The sequence below is a fragment of the Gigantopelta aegis genome, chromosome 10, assembly GCF_016097555.1.
Source record: "Gigantopelta aegis isolate Gae_Host chromosome 10, Gae_host_genome, whole genome shotgun sequence".
NCBI lineage: Eukaryota > Metazoa > Mollusca > Gastropoda > Neomphalida > Peltospiridae > Gigantopelta > Gigantopelta aegis.
In genome coordinates this window covers 55,123,880-55,146,876 of record NC_054708.1, presented here as the reverse complement: position 1 = coordinate 55,146,876, position 22,997 = coordinate 55,123,880, and the positions used below count along the sequence as shown (strand labels likewise).

At 36.4% G+C, this 22,997-nt stretch overlaps 3 protein-coding genes across 4 annotated transcripts in view; 2 read left to right on the top strand and 1 right to left on the bottom strand.

The window, feature by feature from the left end:
• The window catches only part of LOC121383230 (B-cell linker protein-like), a 54,014-nt gene extending 45,903 nt beyond the window's left edge, over window positions 1–8,111 (bottom strand). The window contains exons 1-2 of one of the 2 annotated variants that reach the window (XM_041513123.1): window positions 7,770–8,111; window positions 2,307–2,369 (exon numbers count right to left, since the gene is read on the bottom strand). In XM_041513123.1, coding sequence (XP_041369057.1) covers window positions 2,307–2,369; window positions 7,770–7,838 — 132 coding nt within the window. In that variant the 5' untranslated portion in view covers window positions 7,839–8,111. The remainder of the gene's footprint in view (window positions 1–2,306; window positions 2,370–7,769) is intronic. The other variant, XM_041513122.1, reaches the window with a different exon arrangement.
• Window positions 8,112–14,381: 6,270 nt separating this feature from the next.
• Window positions 14,382–17,481, top strand: LOC121383701 (putative uncharacterized protein DDB_G0289263). Its single transcript, XM_041513794.1, has 2 exons — window positions 14,382–16,878; window positions 17,462–17,481. The coding sequence occupies exons 1-2, from the start codon at window positions 14,382–14,384 to the stop codon at window positions 17,479–17,481; spliced, it is 2,517 nt and encodes an 838-aa protein (XP_041369728.1).
• Window positions 17,482–17,634: 153 nt separating this feature from the next.
• LOC121382585 lies at window positions 17,635–22,972 on the top strand. Its single transcript, XM_041512079.1, has 4 exons — window positions 17,635–17,993; window positions 18,868–18,949; window positions 19,366–19,466; window positions 22,687–22,972. Exons 1-4 carry the CDS (start codon window positions 17,685–17,687, stop codon window positions 22,726–22,728), a joined length of 534 nt encoding a protein of 177 aa, XP_041368013.1. The 5' UTR covers window positions 17,635–17,684; the 3' UTR covers window positions 22,729–22,972.
• The last annotated feature ends 25 nt before the right edge of the window (window positions 22,973–22,997 follow it).

The following is a 22,997-nucleotide window of genomic DNA, read 5'->3' as shown; positions in this document are numbered from 1 at the left end:
CAGTGAGAAACCTTTTATGGTAATTTTTCTGTAAATACAGTTGACAATATTTAAAATTCTTGGGTAACTTTCCGGTTCTGTTTACATTATTTTTATTATTTTTAACTACATGTACATAACCAATTGTTCAATTACGTGAATTATTCTTAAATAATTGACGAGTTATCCGACAGTAACAAAGTTGTACTTCATGTGTTTAGTTCTCGTGGTTTTATTTTTTTAATTTGACTTGAAGTCCATGGCTTTGACAATTTTAGCATTGTTTTACTAAATAATTAAATTTTATTTATTTTTTAATCTTATTAATCTAAGTTAGAATTTCAAAGAGTAATAATACACAGTTGTAATTTTTATTTATTCAAATTAATAGATCTATATTGCATTATAAAATGTTATGGATGAGGAAAGAGGTTTATCAAGTGTTACGTATCATTTTCAAAATATTACAGTATATAATAATTAATAAACAAAAGGAATATTTACATTCATTTTGAGAATTTTTTAGTTCACAATTGGGAATACAAAATGACAAAGTGGAATGGTCAGGAATGATGCCAATTATCGGAGTCTAGAAACATACACAGGTGATAAAACGTAGGTTCTCTATTGATGTTCCTAATGTATTTAAACAGAATGATTTGCAATAGGGTACTGATAGTGTTTCAACTTGACTACTGATATGATGTGCATTGAGTGTCTCAAGGACAGGACATAATGCCCTCGCCTGATGCGTAGTCAACCTAGGATCGATCCCCATCAGTGGACCCATTGGGCTATATCTCGTTCCAGCCAGTGCACCATAAATGGTATATCAAATGTTATGTGCTATCCTGTCTGTGAGATGGTGCATAGAGCAGGTGTCCTCTCTAAGACTATATGTCTGAATTACCAAATGTTTGACATCCAATAGCTGCCGATGATTAATAAATCAATGTGCTCCAGTGGTGTCATTGAACAAGACAAACGTAAACAAACTTGAGCATCTCAAAATCAATATATAATATTCATTGATTTTTGTAATAAATGATAACGGTATACTTGTTCATCATGTAACCTATTGGCCGGTCATGTGAATGGAACAATGGTTTGTGCCCTGTAAATATCATGACAGCACATACCACAGCCTATGTTTGATATACAAGTATTTTGTGGAAAAACAATGAGTCGACCAATACCAATTGATCCTATACAACCCACTATGTGTAAAACGATTACACTACCACTAAGCTACTCATACACACACACAGACCCATCTTGATCGGCCATGACATTTTTATCATAAAAACATAAAAAACCATGCTTGCAATACTCCTTAGACCTATATCTGCCATTCAAACCCCCCCCCCCCCCCCAAACCTGGGGCGGGACTTAGTCCAGTGGTAAAGCATTCGCTTGATGCGCAGTCGGTCTGGGATCAATCCCCGTCGCTAGGTCCAATGGGCTATTTCTCGCTCCAGCCAGTGCACCACGACTGGTACATCGAAGGCCGTGGTATGTGTTATCCTATCTGTGGGATAGTGCATACAAAAGATCCCTTGCTGCTAATCGAAAAGAGTAGCCCATGAAGTGGCGACAGCGTGTTTCCTCTCTCAATATCTGTGTGGTCCTTAACCATATGTCCGATTCCATATAACCATAAATAAAATGTGTTGAGTGCGTCGTTAAATAAAACATTTCCTTCCTTCCTTTCCCCCCAAACACCACCACCACCCCATCAGCAGTCCCTGATAATACATAACATTTATAGAGAACATAAATTTCTAGTATATGTCATACACTGTAATACATACCATAACATTTACAGAGAGAACCCAACCAGTAAAAGTAAGTAAAGTTTGTTTTATTTAACGACGCCGCTAGAGCACATTGATTTTTTTATCTTATCATCGGCTATTGGACGTCAAACATATGGTCATTCTGACACTGTTTTTAGAGGAAACCCGCTGTCGCCACATAGGCTACTCTTTTTACGACAGGCAGCAAGGGATCTTTTATTTGCGCTTCCCACAGGCAGGATAGCACAAACCATGGCCTTTGTTGAACCAGTTATGGATCACTGGTCGGTGCAAGTGGTTTACACCTACCCATTGAGCCTTGCGGAGCACTCACTCAGGGTTTGGAGTCGGTATCTCGATTAAAAATCCCATGCCTCGACTGGGATCCGAACCCAGTACCTACCAGCCTGTAGACCGATGGCCTGCCACGATGCCACCGAGGCCGGTAACCCAACCAGTAGTACATGTACTAGCAACATAACATTTTAAATTACAAAGACAAATTGAACTAGTAATACATATTATACTCACACAAAACTTTGAACCATCAATACCATCCTTACGAAACGGGTCTTTAAACTCAGACAGCCCTTCCTAAAAATAAACATTGTCAAAACGGTATTAATTTTATATCTGTAACTATAAAACAATATATGTTCTAAAATGAATCTCCTCATCTCTGAATATAACCACTTTATCATATAATATCTTACATTTTCAGTGCAATCAAAATATGTGATATTTTTCAGATCACATACTTTAAGAATTTGATAACTTTGTAAATTAGATGTAAATTAGTCGAGGTCTCGGCACTAGGTTTATCGACATTTAAGCAAACGTACTTGGGCGACACTCCATGATTGATGTATGCATTCATAGTCATCAAATAAAAACATTTCAATGGCAATTTGACACTGAAAGCTATCCAGCGTTCAGAAAACAAAAAACGTTAGGCATAACTTTATTTTGATGTAAGGACATCTAAAATGACGTCATTCGAGTTTGACATCACTTCCATTCAAAAATACACCGCCACATATTCTTACATCATTTGAATATCTAGTAATGGCAGACTGGAATTAAAGTTGCGTGTACAGTTTACAAAAACATGTTGTATTAAGCTTGAGATTATATGATAAAGAGATTTCGTATTTCGGTATCATCAATATCATATATTAGGAATAAAAATAATGTATTATGCTTGACAGAGGCTCGCATAATACAATTATTATTCCTAATATATGATATTGACGATACCGAAAAACACTCTGGTAATAACCTCTATTTACTATTGGAATAATGTTACGTGACAATATTCAAATAAAAAAAAAAAAAAAAAACCAAAAGATATTGGAAAAGAATAAAATATTTTGAGATTGAGGATATTTTCCACCATTAAAAATGCAAACTGGATACAACATAATTCTATTTATTTTCTAAGTTCAGAAAACACCATGACTGATTTATGGGAGTATCACTTGTTAAAAACATACTCTGGACTCTGTTTTGCAAAGCGATGTATGTTTTAACTGTTTATTTCCCAGATTTTGAAAACAATTGTACCTTCTTGTCCTTCAAAGTATTATAATTTGTTTTGGGTTTTCAACATAAAAATCTTCAATGAAATGTACTGCAATTAGTCTTTTATTTCAAACTAGAAATCACAGTACTCAGTGCTGCAACTATAAAAATACTGAAGTGTGTCCTCTACCAACCCCTTGACATTGATTACCCCATGAATTGAGAAAACATACAGTAATAAACGTTGTATTACTGTATAAAATAAAACACAAACATGCAGGCCCATAAGAACCGGGGGGAAGGGGACGTGCCTCCCTACTTATGAGCCTTTTTTTTAAAAAATTTTATCACATTAAAGGGACACGCCCTAGTTGTTAACCATTACGCCGTTGTTTTTCACTATTAAACCCATTTTTTCACAAATAAAATTGCACTTTACTTACTGTTTATTATTTAGAATATACATTTCCATCACCTGAAGTGTTTTTTGGTAATCCTGGTAATCCTGGTGTTTGTAATACCACAAAATGCATTTTTCGTATTTCTTAAAAAGCCACGTGCCTCTGAGAAAAAAACGTTGGTATACCACGTGACCGTTATCATTTTGGTTCGGTTTGTTTTCTCGTGCACGGTTCGCGCAATCAACATCAGATTTGTTGTTGTTTGCTTGTTGTTCACTTGAGAGGTTTTTCTTCACAGTTCGTGAACATTTTCATTAACAATAAAGTTCAGACAAGTAAGTATCTCAATACAAAACGTTACAAACCCTTAAAACCAATAATTTTGCTAAGTCTTACGATATGTGGAGAGGGGATACAATCTTGGGGGGTGGGGGTGGAGGACACAAGCTATATTGTTACCTTTATTTAAATAGAGTAGGAAACACAAATCTTACATTTTCGTCCTGGGGAGGGGAAGTGCCTCTCTACCCCTGACGACGACAACAACTACTACTACTACTACTACTACCACCACCAAAAAACAAAACAAAAAACAAACAAAACAAACAAACAACTACTACCACCACCACTACCACTACCACCCACCACCACCACCACCAATAATAAACGGTGCATCTAATTGCTAATAACAATAGGTTAGGCACTAGTACCCGGTTCCGAATAGCAAATGTAGGCTAATTGCAGTTTATACAAAATATATAAAATTTATTATTTCAAACACTGTAGTATAGTCAACATGGTCAGTGTCGTCTTATTCCCATTCAAGTATCATGATTGCTGCAGGAGCCACTTCCTAAACAGAAGCACCCATGTTCGTAAAGTAACTTCCTGTTCCAAACAACTCATTCCTTTCACTGTCCAAGACAGAACAGTTGGAACATGTCCAGGAGAGGTGAAAGGAATGCACCCCAAGTCTGTGCGCACTCTGTGAAATTTGTCGTGACATAGGCATTTTTGTGCTTCGAGCGACATCTACCGGTGACATCAGAATACTAACTTTAAAAATTATTTCAAGCAATTGGGACATGGGGATTCCCATGGTATTTATCAATATAAAACCTGCTTTTTCACTCCATTTTATAAAAACGTGACCTAAGTGTGTTACAGGTTTGTAGATTAACCAACATTATAATTTATTTTCGCTGGATGGAACTAGGGCGTGCGGCTTTAATGTTTGCCATTGTAACCAAAATCTGATATAGAGTTTGTACCCGATCCATCAGTGCCAATCCCCCCCCCACCCACCCTACCCCAAAACTCCCAAAGTCGTTCTTACACACTCAGAAAAAATGAAGATATGTGAATTAAATATACAATATAAACAGGTGGGAGAAAAGAGGTCAATATATGTACACAATTCATGTATATTATACAAATAGGAAATCCTTCAATTAAAAATATATATATGTAGCAGAACTAAGAAACTTTAAACAGTGAATTCACTACATTAAAGGGATATTCCTGAGTTTGCTGCAATTTTTAAGATGTTATCAACTAAAAGAGACTGGTTAGCGATTGTAATTTCATATCAAATATATTTTTCTGCATAGAATATTAGCGGCTGTATATTAAACGTGTTTCTGGTCGTTCTAATATTTGTACTAGGTTAAATTTCATTTTATTTCCTAAAATATCGTTTTTTGTACGTACGAAATTATTTGAAGACAAAATCCAGTTTGGGCTTCTTACAAACATTAAGACGACCAGAAACACATTGAACATACAGACACTGATATTCCAAACAAGAAAATATATTTAATATGAAAGTTTAATCGTAGAATTATTTTATTAGTCAGAAACATCTAACAATGCAGTAAACTCAGGAATGTCCCTTTAATCAAGCTAATTACATCTCTCAATGATAGAAATTAACATCTGAACCATTACATGAAATGATGGTTAGTTGGTTGGATGGTTGGATGGATGGATGGACAGACGGACTGACGGATGGACAGACAGACAAATAGATAGATAGATGGATGGGTTATGAGTGGATGGATGGATGGATGGATGGATAGATGGATGGATGGATGGACAGACGGAAGGAAAGACAGACAAATAGATAGATAGATGGATGGGTTATGAGTGAATGGATGGATGGATGGATGGATGGACGGATGGATGGACAGACGGATGGACAGACAGACAAATAGATAGATAGATGGATGGGTTAGGAGTGGATGGATGGATGGATGGACAGATGGATGGATGGACAGACGGATGGACAGACAGACAGACAGATAGATGGATGGATGGATGGGTTATGAGTGGATGGATGGATGGATGGATGGATGGACGGACAGATGGATGGATGGGTTATGAATGGATGGATGGATGAATGGATAAAGAATGTTTGATGGATGGATGGATGGATGGATAGAAAATGTTTTCATGGATGGATAAATGAATCAATGGCTAGATATATCATTGATGAATGAATGAATGGCTAAATATATCATGGATGGATGACTGATGGATGGTTGGAAAGATGGATGAATAGATTCTCCTAAATAAATTTTAAAACTCTCCATTAAAGTTAATAAAAAAATTAAGATGAATAGTCAAAACGAGTAAACAAAATTTAAATGACTATACTGCATGGGCCGTTTAACAACTACGAAGGCAAAATTAGGCCAATTTCGTAACAGTTAACAACAGTTGCTAATCAATATAAAAAAATGTATTAACAATTACCACAGTACATTTTCTTTTTAAAATCTTGATTAGCAACAGTTACTTATCAATATAAACTTTATTAGCAATTACCAAAGAACATTTTGTTTAAAAAAAAATTATTAGCAACAATTGGTGATCAGTTGAAAATTGTGTAGTACAACTATTTAATGTTTTATAATTGTGTAGTGATCTCTGGAATTTATCTGAAGAAAATGTTCTCCAATTACTACTTAATGTTTTACTTTTTAGTTTTGTATAGCAATCTCTGAAACTTGTGTAATAAATTGCATTGTGATACTGAACAAAAGGTTCACTGTAGCCTTCTGTTAAAGGTAATGAAACTCCCTTCTATAATTATGTAATGCTCTTGTCCAACATTATTTCACTTTCTACTTTTATTTTTTGTTCGTTTGGCTTTAATAAATACTTAATGAAAAAAGTTTTATCTGTAATATACAAAACTTGATCACAACTGCCTATATTTTTAATCTGTACAAATGACACATATAGCTTTGAAAACACCACCCCCTCCCTTTCACCATGTTTTGAACATCCTGAACATCACACAATTGTTGAACGTCAGCTCCTATTTACCTATTTACTATTTAACGTTTGAACTAGGCTTATGTTTTTGCCTTCTTTCTCAGTTTTTTTCCTTCCTTTTTCCTTACCTATTTTTTCGTGCTTATATCCAATTAAGATTCAAGCACGCTGTCCTGGGCACACACCTCAGCTATCTGGGCTGTCTGTCCAGGACAGTGGGTTAGTTGTTAGTTGGTTAGTGGCTAGTGAGAGAGAAGAGGATGTAGTGGCTTTACATCTACCCACTGAGTCGTTAAGAACTCGCTCTGGATTGGAACTGATACCGGGCTGCGAACCCTATACCTACCAGCCTGTAGTCTGATGGCTTAACCATTGCACCACTAAGGCCGGTCTTTCTCAGTTTGATTAATTAAGTTAATTTATCTCATTGTTAAACTTACTGGGTCTTTCTCAGTTTGATTAATTAAGTTAATTTATCTCATTGTTAAACTTACTGGCCGCTTGGCCAGATCATCATGACCTTGTCAAGTAGTGTATTACTCTATTATATTTAAAAGTTAAAGACTAAACACATACATTTTTTTTTCTTATAGTTAATCAACAATAATAAGTCAATAACAATATATAGAATAAACTGGTGCAGTCAGTGCTAAGATGTAAACGTTTTATCAATGTAAACTTAATAATGTGTCATCTTTCCTTAACATCAATCAATGACCGTCACACCGGCCCCGGGTAATGAGGCGTTCTTCAAACTTTAAAAACTTGTTATAAATTGACACAAAAGGCTTACCCTTTCTAACCACGTTAAAACATCATGTAGAGTCCATTTTACCAAAACTCCATAAGCTGGAAGTGTCATTTTCTTTTCTTTTTTAAAGTTTGATTTACTTTCATAAAAATACAAAGTTTGTACAAACTTCCCCAGTTGCAAATAACTTCCTGGTTGAACAACAAAGTAGTGATGGGGTTATTTCCCTTTGGTCGTAAAAACTGACACTGCGCTTTCGTAAACAGTGGTGTACGAAGTGCGAACAGGAAAAAGAAAATTAATCACAAAACAAATCAACATGAATAAATTTTCGTAAATTAAAAACAACTTCTAAGGAAAAAGAAAAGAAAAGAAATCATATCATATGATATTTACACATGAAATTCTAGGAGAGTAAACTTTCACAAAAGTAAATATTTATGGGACTACGTGTAACAAAAAGTAAAGTTTGTTTTATTTAACGACGCCGCTAGAGCACATTGATTTTTTATCTTATCATCGACTATTGGACATCAAACATATGGTCATTCTGACACTGTTTTTTTTTAGAGGAAACCCGCTTTCGCCACATAGGCTACTCTTTTACGACAGGCAGCAAGGGATCTTTTATTTGCGCTTCCCACAGACAGGATAGCACAAACCATGGCCTTTGTTGAACCAGTTATGGATCACTGGTCGGTGCAAGTGGTTTACACCTACCCATTGAGCCTTGCGGAGCACTCACCCAGTACGTGTAACAATGCGCAACACAAAAGTTAGCATAATGAAAGAACTAACAATATACAACCCGAATACTCTGCCGTTCGAGAGCTAGACGGACATTTGAACGGTTATGGTCGCTCTGTCAGCCATAGCAAACGCTATTGCGAAAACACGGAATTGATACTTACCACTGGGTACGCAAAGAGTTTCGCTCTAATACAACGCAACAACCCTTCATAATATTATGGTAGACGCTAAATACCATTACATTGATTATTTTCGTGTTTCACATATTTAACATATTAACCACAAATAAATAGACACACTGAAGGAAAAAAACTCGCGACAACACCCCCCCCCCCCCCCTTTTAATAATGTACAGGTTAAATACGTAGGTGCTGACGGGTTTCTTCCTGTAGTGTGTGTATTAGTGATTAATATATCAAATATTTGTTATCGGCGAACTCGAAAATGATCAATGCAATGGTAGGCTACTTAACGTCAAACCGATGATTATGCACTGTATTCACCATTTTCATGGGAAAATGTTAAAAGTTTGTTTTGTTTAACGACACCGCTAGAGCAAATTGATTTATTAATCATCGGCTACTAGATGTAAAACATTTGGTTATTTTGGCATAGTCTTAGGGAGGAAACCCGCTACATGTTTCTATAAATAGCAATGGATCTTTTATGTGCACCATCCCACAGGCAGAATAGCACATATACCACGGCTTTTGGTTCACTGGCTGGAACGAGAAATTAGCTCAATGCTATTCGACGGGGATCGATCCTAGACTGACCGCGCATCTGGTAAGCACTTTACCACTGGGCTCCGGTCCGCCCCGGGCTGTTATACTGTGACAATTAATGTGTCAATAAAATATAACCTTTAATTGTACAACTACACATTATTCTTTAGCTGTGGACTCTTACAATCACTTGACAGTTAATACCATCAAAATACAGACTATAAAATTTACATGGTTACATTTTCCTTTTAGAACTAAGGCTGCACCTGGCCATTATAGACTGCCCAAATCCCTTGGTAATATTTGTTAAATAAAGACATGACATCGTACATAAAGTAGAGGCACACAGCGGGTACCTACCTCAAGGAATATATATCATGGCATTCGTAAATGTGTCGTTAATTGTCGCTTACTTTAGTTGTCAAGCTTGCCGTACTGTTGCCACGGCAAAGTTTGTCTATTTCAAAATTCTAAGCGTTTAATGATGCCGCTGCCGTGCGATTAAAAGCAAATATAGGTGTCGTTGACATTACAGGTAAATGTGCAATAAATATAATGTCTGGTTTTAAAGGTGTTAAAAATCAATTAATATAAGACCTTAAATCTGTGAAGATTGATTAACTATGAAGTCCTTTTCTAGAAGAGCAAACACAGCTACGTATACAGATGTAGAGTAATATTCATTTATTTAAGACGGCTGTCACCGCCAAGGTAAGATGTGAGGTAGAATCATACTGTTAAAGGAACGATCCTTTCGGGAATTTGTAGCCATTTTAAAACGTTTTTTGGCATATAAAATAGTTTTACATGATTAAAATCATTTACATTTTCTTGCTTAGAATATGAATTGGCCTACTTCCAGAACAATGCATTTCTGGGCGTTCAAATATGATTTGTAGTATCTCAATATCGTTTGGGATTTTTTGGTCTGAAATCATTTCGTAACAACAAATTTATGATTTCTTTTAACGGCCAAACGAAATTTGAATAATTTAATTAAAGGTAATTCCAAATGAATTTATTCGTATAATGGTTTACATTTAAAACATGTTAAGGTAGGATAGTAAAACAGGAAAAAAGCAGAATGTGTGTTTATTTTGTTGGTGGTACAAAATGAAGTCTTACTAGGGGTGAAAATTCAGGATAGTGCCCGTAAAGAGCACCCAGAGGCGTACGGGTTGCCATTTTTGTAGGAAGGCAGGCTGGCTTTTGTCCGAATTAAACGAAAATGCCCGAATCTGCATAACAACATTTATTCACATTAGTATTACTACCAAATAGGGTTGTAAACGAATTCCTATGCATTTTTACATGGATTACAACTGATTGTGATGGTAGAATGATGGTAATACATGGTGAAAAGGTGTCAAGCTGGCACATTTTCCCCGAATATCTGTATCAAATTTGCCCGAATTTGAGGTTTTGCTCCAGCATTAGGGGGACAGTTGCCCCCTCTGCCCCCTCCCTGTCTCATACGCTTATGCCCACAGGTAGGTATACACATGTAGGCAATTTATTTAATTCGGCTGTTACCGTTGAGATAATATGTACGTGATATATACTGTTAAAGCAGACATAGCCGTGAAAAAAACCATTGATATGAGGGGAGTAATTAATTGCTCTCCTAACTTAGATGACGAGGAGCTATTTAAGAAATTACCATATTGATACCATATAAATTCGCATGACTAGGGCAGCTAAAAATTACTCTCCTTGAACTAGTCTGAGGAGAGTGATAGCGAGCGTGAGTAATAGCTCCCTTAAAACTTTCACGAAAAAAAATAGCTCCCTTAAACGGCAAGGACTGTTAAAGAGCACACACATACAAATGTATAGAGGATATTTCATGTTTTTTGTCAAATATGATTTATATCTCATCGAGTGAAGTTTGCAATCATATCTCAAGAGTCGCGCTTGAGTGTGATATGATTGCAAACTTCACGAGATGAGATATAAATCATATTTGACCCCCAAAAAACATGAAATTTTCTATTTATAATATAAACTTTTGGAATTTATCTTTATTTTTAAAATGCCAGCAGCAAAATAATTCCGGCTTTCTTACAGTGAAGATAACACTTTCTACAGTGACGATAACACATTTTAGAGTGAAATAGTGAAAATTTCACTCTAAAATGTGTTATCGTCACTGAGTGACTGATAACACTTTTATTTGACTGATATTTTAAGATATTTCACTATATGTTATATAATAAAGAGAAATATCATACCGGATAACATTTGATTATTTTGATATAGTCTTAGATAGCCCGAGTACTTTGACAGTAAGAGAGCTAGACGGACATTTAGACAGTTATTTGCATTCTCTTGAGTGTTGATAACTGTCCACATGTCCGTCTAGCTCTCTTACCGTCAATACTATTTATTTCTAAGCCGATTGATTTTTAAATTGCACACAAAAATAGTAATTTGTTGTTATTTCCAGAAAAAAACACTTTTACTTTTCTTCTTACGTCAAACCAAACTGAAATTATTTACACCCCCCCCCCCCCCCCCCCCCCCACACACACACATTTTTATAGAATGATGGAAAGGACTATAGGCGGACATTTGGACAGTTATGAACATTCTCTTGAGTGTTGATAAATGTCCAAATGTCCGTCTAGCTCTCTTACCATCAGTACTCTGACGGTAAGAGAGCAAGTACTGATGGTAAGAGAGCAAGTACTGACGGTCAACGAGCAAGCACTGACGGTAAGAAAGCAAACTGTACTGACGGTAAGAGAGCTAGACGGACATTTTAACAATTATTAACATTCTCTTGAGCGTTGATAACTGTGCAAAATTTAATGTCCGTCTAGCTCTCTTACCGTCAGAGTACACGGGCTTAGAGACGAAACTCGCTACATTTATATACACCATCTCACAGACAAAATAGCACAGACCACAGCCTTTGATATACCAATCGTTGTGTACTGGCCGGAACGAGAAGATGAAATTGAATATTGTTGGATATACATTACTTTGTTTTTATTCATGTGCAGATAATCGAAGCTGATAACTGTATATTATATATGTGTGTATTGGTTTTGTTTTTCAATTACTTCCGCAGTGTTCTGTTCATTTCCGTACAACAAGGAAGTCAACACATTCTGAACACTTTGAAAACAATATGCAGTATATTATACATTGCCTATTAACCATTTAGTAATGTCACATGACTTGCTTGGTTATCAAGAAGTGTAATTGTCAGGTCATTCAACATTATTATGAATGCATTGTGTTATTGTGTCTAGTATCCAGCAAGTGTATGAGGAAAACTATACGTTTGTCTTCTACAAAATGTATGTTTGTCGTTTTAAGTGGCTACCTATCTAACGCGACCAGCGGCCACCTAAATTGAATCCATACCTGTGTTAAGTGACTACCAACCTAACGCGACCAGCGGCCACCTAAATTGAATCCATATACCTGTGTTAAGTGACTACCTATCTAACGCGACCAGCGGCCACCTAAATTGAATCCATATACCTGTGTTAAGTGACTACCTATCTAACGCGACCAGCAGCCACCTAAATTGAATCCATATACCTGTGTTAAGCGGCCATAGTAAATGTTCACTTCTACAAAAGCGACATGGTGCAGGAACTAAGCAATGTTCTGGGCTTCATGTATACTATAGTACCCATTCAGTCAGTCATCCAGAGGTGGATCCATGGGGGCGGCGACCAGAGGACCCGCCCCCATTAAAGTGCTCCCTTTTTCGTTTTTTTTCCCCCATTGGGATGCCCTTTTCACGAGCTGATTCATGTGTCCTTTTCCCGTTTGTTCAGCTCCCCCACCCTAACAAAATATTCCATAGCTCCGGGCCTAAAATATTCAGTGTAGCAATGAAGAAATAATAAGTGTGGAATGCATCTTTCGAGGAAGCTTGACATTTGTAAATTCATTTAGACCCACTATGTCAATACTTAGCATGAAGTAGTTATTACACGGAAAGAAAAGACAAACTATTTAAATGAATTCCAAACGGGCAACTTAATACATTCAAACTACATTTTTTTTTTATCATTTCTGAAGAAGGCAAACCTATAATATATCGAAAGTTGATTTGTAGTAAACAATAGGACACACATCCATTAATAAGCAGTATAGATGGGGGGGGGGGGGGGGGGGGGGGCAAAAAAATAATTAAAGACTGTAAAAGTGATAGTCTGTGTTAAGCATCCACCTGTCTTAAACGGCCATTTTTAACCACATCCTGTGTTACCGCTTAAGACAGGTTCGACTGTCCATAATATCATGTATTTTCCCAAGGGTTTTTCCAGGTTGTATTTCTTCAAATATTGTATTTGTGTTGTGTATTTTTGTATTGTAATGAATTAATAATCCCACTGTGGTTGTAAAAACGTCAGACGAGTTTTTCTTACGTAACAGGATGAAACTCAGTGGTAGAGGTGTGCGCTCGTCGGACGTCCAACAGCTTGTAGGATCGATCAATCTCTGTCAATCCACCGATGTATTTTCTATCCAGGCCCTATATCAATGTGTAAAATATTGTTTTTGGTGGGGGTTTTGGGGTGGGGTTTTTTAAATCCCAAACAATAATGGTAAGAAGTTCAATTTAACAACTCAGGACGTGGGGGATACTTAAAATGTATTAATGTAATCATTTTCACAAACGATCTTGAGACTGGCATTTTAGACAAATTAGAATCCACTTCAAAAGTTATAACAGCAGATATTCTATTTAACACGAACTGTCTATCACCAACTTTTAACTCTACTAAAAGTTACTCTAAAAGCTAGTGTTAATGAGCTCTATGGTGACATATTGTCACGTAAGTAATGCATCCTCCTCACCACACACACACACACACACACACACACACGTCAGATCGGAATAACTATATCGCAAGAGAAGCCTCCTCTTACAATACACGAACTTTACACGTCGGCACAATGCGTATCAACAATATCCACCGTAATAACAATAATGCACACGAAAAGAAGTGTAGTTGTGCGATAAATTTTTACTGATAACCAATATAATACTGACCACATATTTCATGAACCTGTGTAAATATACTTCTCGCACTTTACCAATAGGGCGTATCTTTGTTACATTATCAGTATATTAACATGTATCAGGCTCCATGTACGTCTGAAAATTAACTGGTATCTTCTTAATAATAATTCAAGGTACTGCAAATCAACGATGGAAACAATATATATACGGGTACTTCTCATTCTTATTGTCAAGTCATCTTCAACACTGGGCAGACCATCTGACAGAGCCTCCAGAACGTCCCGACAAAGATCCAACCCAGCTTACCAAGAACACGAGGAACCACTGCCACACCGGTCACCACAGCGGAGACGTATAGATCCTCTGTCGTTATTTAGCGACGAGGATCTAAATTTCATATTTACACCACAACAGCACCATCTTCCTGACTTGTCCGATGACAGTTCGGAGTCAGACACGGGTACAGTGAGCAGAGCTCTACACAATACCATTTTACGATCGTTCCGAAATGACGGCACAGCCACCAACGCTAACAGCGACACCGTAGAAGGGGAAACACGCGGTTCGGCAAATGAGAGAAAAGTCGCACCACATAAGGTTAAAATACTCGTGAGTAAAACGGCTGTACCTGCTGAAGACACTCCTCTAGATGAATATCAGCTCAATGCACATTCCCGCAAGCAGGCTAGGCATCCATTCAAAACTAAGGACTTGGAACAAGATACAAACGAAACGCACCAGGTTCAAGAAACTCGTGAAAATCGACATCCTAGTGGAAAAACGAACGTATATAGAGGAACCTTACACGCGAACAATCGGCGAAATGATAACAGATTTACCAACAATCGATTTAACCGAAATCGGTTTATCATCGGAGCTCGTGCAGCTGCTGCTGTGGACTATAATCGTCCTCAGGGTAAAGACGATACAGAAGGTTTTTCTGATAACTTGCGAAACCAAAATACACGAAATATTGATTATAGTCGTCCTTTTACTGCAAGTAATGAATATCAGGCTCAATCAGGCAACACCATTCCTCAATCAGGCAACACCATTCCTCAAGCAGGCGATTCTTTTAATGCAGAAGATTTGAAGTATCCAGATGAATATCTAGACCAGAGTTCACCTGATAATAAAGGCCAACCACCACAGGGATCCTCCGCAAGCCACTCTCAATTGAAGCCCCATAACTCTCCTATGGATTCAAACAATGTAGAACAATCCAAACTGGATCGAAATAATATAGACCACTCCCAACTGAATTCAAATAACTTAAAGAACTCAGAGCTGAATCGAAATTTCTTAAAGCACTCCCAATTGAATCCAAACAATTTAGACCACTCTTATTTGGATCCAAACAATTTAAGACATTCTCAGCTGGATGCAAATAATATAGACGATTCTCATTTGGATCCAAACAAATTAGGACACTCATATTTGAATTCAAATAATTTAGAGCACTCAAAACTGGATCCTAATAATTTAAAACACTCTCGTTTGGATCCAAACAATTTGGGTCACTCTCAAGTTGATCCAAATAATTTAGATGACTCTTATCTGAATCCAAACAATTTAGAAAAGTCTGAACCCGGTAAAAACAACTTAGACAAGTCTCGCTTGGTTTCAAAGACGTCAGACCATTCTCAACCGGGAACAAATAATTTTGACTACTCTCAACTTGATCCAAATAATTTAGATAACTCTTATCTGAATCCAAACAATTTGGACCATTCTTATCTGAATCCAAATAATTTAGAAAAGTCTGAATCAGGTAAAAACAACTTGGACAAGTCTCGCTTGGTTTCAAAGCCTTCAGACCATTCTCAACCGGGAACAAATAATTTGGACTACTCTCAACTTGATTCAAATAATTTAGATAACTCTTATCTGAATCCAAACAATTTGGACCATTCTTATCTGAATCCAAACAATTTGGAAAAGTCTGAATCAGGTAAAAACAACTTAGACAAGTCTCGCTTGGTTTCAAAGACGTCAGACCATTCTCAACCGGGAACAAATAATTTAGACTACTCTCAACTTGATCCAAATAATTTAGATAACTCTTATCTGAATCCAAACAATTTGGACCATTCTTATCTGAATCCAAACAATTTGGAAAAGTCTGAATCAGGTAAAAACAACTTAGACAAGTCTCGCTTGGTTTCAAAGACGTCAGACCATTCTCAACCGGGAACAAATAATTTGAACTACTCTCAACTTGATCCAAATAATTTAGATAACTCTTATCTGAATCCTAACAGCTTAGACCATTCTTATCTGAATCCAAACAATTTGGAAAAGTCTGAATCAGGTAAAAACAACTTAGACAAGTCTCGCTTGGTTTCAAAGACGTCAGACCATTCTCAACCGGGAACAAATAATTTGGACTACTCTCAACTTGATCCAAATAATTTAGATAACTCTTATCTGAATCCTAACAGCTTAGACCATTCTTATCTGAATCCAAATAATTTAAACTACTCCCAGTTGGGACCAAATGACGTAGATCTCTCGCGTCTTGGACAATACACTCAAGGCAACTCACAGATTAAATCAGAATCACAGCAGCCACGCAAAGACAGACAGAAGCATCAGTCAGAACAAGAAGAACACCAATCAGAACAAGTACCTCGACATTCCCCAACAGCTAAACATCCAATGGATCCAGGCATAAATCAACAAAAGGGTATGTATTTTTTGTTTAATGTCTTGAACTGATTTTATGAAATATAACAGATTAGGAACAAAGACCACCATGTTGGTTATTTGACAAAACCAAGTACTGGCCATGCGTCAGCAGGAATTAAAATTAATTACCTGGCATTAAAGCAGCATTAATGGAACTATTCTGAGGTTACTGTCATGGTAAGATGTTTATAACAAATTGAGCATTTTTGATGACTTAAATGATATATTAAAGATGTCTTCTTGTTTAGAATGTCAGTGTCTGTATAAACAAGGTGTTTTTGGTCGTCCTAATGTTTGTAGTTGCCGAAACTGGATTTTACCTTCCAACAATTTCGTAAAAATATATTAAGACGTTAAATGAAAAGTGACTGTTACAAACAGCACACGACTGAAAACACACTGAATATACAAACACTGATATTCTAAACAAGAAACCATATTTTCTATATATTTTTTTGTCCAAAAAAAAAGAAGAAAAAAAAAAGAAGAAAGATAAAAATGACTGTTAATCGAAAATAATCTTACAAATTTACAATGGTTGCAAACTGAACAGTCCATTTAACAATCTTTTGACTGATTAGACTTGTTCCAGTTGTCCTGAGGAAAAGAAGTCGACTGAAATACCATGCAAGTGAGTCCAGCATTATCGAATCCTGCTATTATACACTTTGTGTTATTATTTACTGTCAATACAGCAACATGGTAACTCAACTACAATGTATATATTTTCTAGAACCCAAATGCCAAATGGAGTTTTATTTTGACTTCCTAAACAACTGGAAGGAAAGGTCTGGGAAGATATGGATGGGACACACTGGAAACGTTAAAGCTGTAGATGGCAAGGCTCAATTCTTTGGGACTCCTCAGTCATATTTAAGCATTCCATTCTTCTCTGGAAACGACCTTCGACCTCGCTACAAGCTATCTTTGGTGCTGGAGTCTGGTGCAGCATCAGGACTACCTGTCACTGTTGTCAGCAACGCCAGGTTCCGGCCATCCACGTTTGGCATCTATATTGTGCAGCAAGGCATCTATGTGGTCGTTGTGCCAAGGCCTGACAAGCAAAACAGCGCTTTGCGAACACCAGTGGTTGTAGGTCTTCCATTAGATATTGTGAGTATACGGGTGCACTGAACAGCCAGGCATTAGGCCCATACTTAAAATTTGGGATGAGCTATCTGAGGGGGGCGGGGAGGTGCAACGGCATGCTCCACTGTGAAATATTGATGTGTGGGTGCTCTCAAAAGCAATTTCTTAGAATCTAGAGAATAAAATAGCACTGTTTTAGATGAAATATTTTGTTTTAGAAGTTATTTTTATTTTTATATATTAGGACCAAAAGATAATCTTAAGGTCCTGAAATGGGGATGGGGTGGTGTTGGCAAAATCCCTCTCACTGGTTCCTATGGGCTTTAGCATTTGAGTAATATATGAAAATTAAAATGGTATAAATTATCAGAAGACGTATCATGCTAGTGTTTTCCCTAGCTTGTTTTAGCATGGTGCAGCACCATGCCTCACTAGTCTAGTGCCATCTTGCCTTAATCAGTGCCATGCTGCACTGAGATTAAAAAAGCCTTTTTCAATAATTAAGTCTAAAATTGCCTTGATAAAACACAATTTTTTTAAATTATTAATTAATACAAATATTTCTGTTATATATTTTGCAATTCATTTATTAAAGCAAGAATATTAATTACATTTATGTTTATTTAAATGATTGTTTTTGTCTTTAATGCAAAAAGAATGCCCTGAAAATGGTCAAAATTGCCCCCAAAGTGTTTTATCTACCATGCCTTGCCAAATTTCTAGGGAAAACACTATATGCCCAATGATTTTACTGTCCATCAGCAAAATCATTCTAAATGATGACAATATGATATCTTAACATGAATCAAATTTAACAAAAACTGACATACACGTATGCTATTGGGAAATACATATCTTGTTAATTAAGAATATGCTTGGGTTTTTTCTTATAATTCAGAGCGGGCCAAATCGTGTGACTGTGGATCATGATGATGAAACTAAAGACCTGTGGTTGACAGTCAATGACAAATCTGTTCATGGTAAGAAGAATTTACTTACAGTGCTAAATTAAAGATAAAAAAACACCAACCTAATCTTAATGTCATTATCTAGAACACCCCCCCCCCCCCCCCGCCCCCTCCCCCACTTAAAAAAAAACCCCAAACCCACCAAACAAACCAAAACAAAACCAGATCTCATTAGTCAAACACTACCGTAAAAGTTGCAGTTTCATGTGCAACTGTGAGAAATTAGTCTGTGAAGACATAAGTGTACACATGAACCCAATTAGTTTCCATTACTTTAAGACCAAGTAATACAGCTTTTATTGCACTCAAAACACAAAATATTATCTGGAAATAATTTTGGTTAAAACTGTACCTTTCAGAATTGAATGCACTTAAAAATGGTGAAAATACAATACCATAATGTTAAAAAAAAATTAATTTGTTTTTAGCGGTTGTCAGAATGCCAATGGTCTCCAGTGAACCTTTATATATAGGGGCTGGATCGAGTCCTGTACAACCCACGGAACCTCTCAGTGGATTTGTGAGCTCGGTAAGTGACTGTACAAAATTATGAATGTTCCACTGAATGCCACACTGAGACAAATATTGTGTCACACACATGCAGCTGTGTAAAGATGCCTGGCAGGATAAAATATAACTCATTGTGCACAACACTACAGTTTAGCACTGGTTATTCAGTTACCTGCTTAAAGGAAGAAGGAAGGAAATGTTTTATTTAACAATGCACTCAACACATTTTATTTATCATATGGTTATATGGTGTCAGACATATGGTTAAGGACCACACAGATATTGAAGGAGGAAACCCGCTGTCGCCACTTCATGGGCTACTCTTTTCAATTGGCAGCAAGGGATCTTTTATATGCACCATCTGATAGACAGGATAGCACATACCAGGGCCTTTGATGTACCAGTCGTGGTGCACTGGCTGGAGCGAGAAATAGCCTAATGGGCCCACTGACAGGGATCGATCCCAAACCGACCGCGCATCAAGCGAGCACTTTACCACTGGGCTACGTCTCGCCCGCATAGAGGAAGAGGCAAAGATAATACTGGATAAAAGTGTGGTCTGGTTCTCCGCTCGTTACAGAGCTAAACGAGTTTATATTAACGGTTACTTCTGCATTTTAGTATAGCAGTTTTTCATTGTATAGACACATGTCCTAGAAATATTTGAAAAATAACACCTCACTTTTTTTTTTAATAAGCATCTATTAAAACCCCGCTCCTCCTCAAAAAAGAAAAAAAAAAGATCAGGGCTTCTGGAATTTTATAAAATCCACTAGCCATGGGATCATTAATTAAAGAATTTACTAGCCACAATTAAAAATCCATTAGCCCTACATGTACTTTACTTCAAAGTAAATACAATTTTACTAATAGTAATAATAAGATATATCACCTGAAGAGGAAAACAGCTTAAAAACACTAAGATTGGGGAGATATATTCATACATTGAGGACAGGATATTCATATAATTTATAAAATAAGACTTAAATGTAGCATTTGACAACTTGTTTTCACTAGCCGTCGGGCATGGTAATAGTTATTTACTAGCCCAACAATGAATATCACTAACCACGGTAGTGGGGCTACCATAATCTAGAAGCCCTGAAAAGGAAGAAAGTTTGCTGGTTCAAGCCTAGGTTTCTCTTTCCAATAAGCAACATATATTTTATTTGCATATTTATATAAATAGGAAAGCATATGCTAGATTTATAAAAAGTATTTCCAGAATTAATTATACTAAACAGTCCAAGGGGGATAATACTGAAACTAGGTGTTCATTGTATTTTACACTATACATCAGTCGGTCGAGTACTCGCCTGAGATGCTTGCAACACAGGATCGAACCACCTCAGTGGATCCATTCAACTGATTGTTTTTTTTCCTCGTTCCAACCAGTTCACCACAACTGGTCAAAGGCCGTGGTATGTGCTTTTCTGTCTGTGGGAAAGTGCATGTAAAAGATCCCTTGCTGCATTAGGAACGATGTAGCGGGTTTCCTTTGATGACTACGAGTCAAAATTACCAAATGTTAAGACAACAAATAGCCAATGATTAATTAATCAGTGTACTCCAGTGGTGTTGTTAAACAAAACAAACTTCTTCTATACATCACTACACAGAACAACATGCATAAATTATGCAGTATGTGCCAACACAATCACTGTCATAGTGTAGTATCTCTGTTATATAATACACAACCTAATGACCAAGATAAATATCTGTGGCAGGGATAAAAAAAAAACACTTTAAATTTCTAATTACATCACCACTCAGTCAATACACCTTACAATTTGACATTAAAAATTAAAATTATTTTAACAAGTGTGGAGTACCAGTAAAAGACACTGACCTGTACACTGTTATGTGAATAAGAATCCAAAATATTGTAGTTCATACATATTTTCTTTCTCTTTATTTTTAGGTTTTTACCTAAACCAAATATATTGTTACATGCCTGTATCATTCATTACGGATAAGAATCGTAAATATGATAATTACTGAAGTTCATGCATATTTTCTTTCTCTTTATTTTTAGGCTCTTACCTGAACCAAACATATTTTTACATGCCTGTATCATTCATTACTTTAGGTATAACAGTGAGCCACCATAACACATTGTATGACAGTGATTGTGTTTGCACAAACTGGGTATATACTTCTTGTTTTGGGTAGTAATCGATAGTGTAAACTGCAATGAACACTCCTTGGATTGTTTTGGGTAGTAATCGATAGTGTAAACTGCAATGAACACCCCTTGGACTGTTTTGTAAAATTATATCCAGGATATACAGTGAAATCCCTCTAAACCAGACACCAATGGGACCAAGTAAACAGTCCGGTTTTAAGGTTTTTTTGTAGTTTTTTTAAACATATTTTATTGCATAAACAACAAAAGGATTGGGCACAAGTTTGCAACTTACTAGGCCCTCTCCTTTATACATACAATATAATGGCGACAATTACTTAATTATTATATAATAGTAATGTATACATATAAAATGGGGGTACATGTGTATATGGTTTAGAGGTTTTGTACCGACATTTAAAAAGGGATCATTAAAAACATAATTTCTTTTAGTAACTTCTGGTAGTCTAGATAGTCTTTTGTTTGTGTGTATGTGTGTGTGTGTGGTATGTGTATGTGTGGTATGTGTGGTATGTGTATGTGTGTGGTATGTGTGTGTGTGGTATGTGTGTGTATGGTATGTGTATGTGTGCTTAAGTGTGTGTGGTATGTGTGTGTGTGTGTGGTATGTGTAGGTGTGTGTGTGGTATGTGTGTGCAGGTGTGTGTGTGTGTGGTATGTGTGTGTGGTATGTGTATGTGGTATGTGTATGTGTGCGCGTGTGTGTGGTATGTGTGTGTGTGGTATGTGTGAGCGAGTGTGTGGTATGTGTGTGGTATGTGTATGTGTGTGTGTGTTTGTTTGTGTATGTGTGGTATGTGTATGTGTGCGCGAGTGTTTGTTTGTGTGTGTGTTTGTGTGTGTGTGTGTGTGTGTGTGTGTGAATGATAAACAGATAGATGTGCTTTCTGTGCTGTCTGTATAAAATGCAAAAGAAAGCTAAAGTCGAAAATACCAAATATTCAAGCAGGCCCATCTTGATTGTAACCTTTGACAGTTGTTTCAATAAGGACAGACATCCATTTAATGCAATAACATTTCTCTAGAATACCAAATAAAAATCCTTATGAAGTCATGCATTTTAATAATATTGCTTTTGTGTGTTTCTTTGCAGCTGTCATTTCACAAATGTCCAAGAAAGACAAACAAAAGATGAAGTTCACCATTAGAAGTATTACATATCCTTTGAATTTAACTATCATAGTATTTATGTACTCTGAAACTGTAAAATATTTATTTGTATATTATTTAAAATAAAAATATAATGTTGTTATATAGCTACATGTACATATATTCAAATTTTGATATCCATATGTTAGCAAAGCAATGAAAGTTAAAGTTTGTTTTGTTTAACGACACCACTGGAGCACATTGATTAATTAATCATCAGCTATTGGATGTCAAACATTTGATAATTCAGAGGAA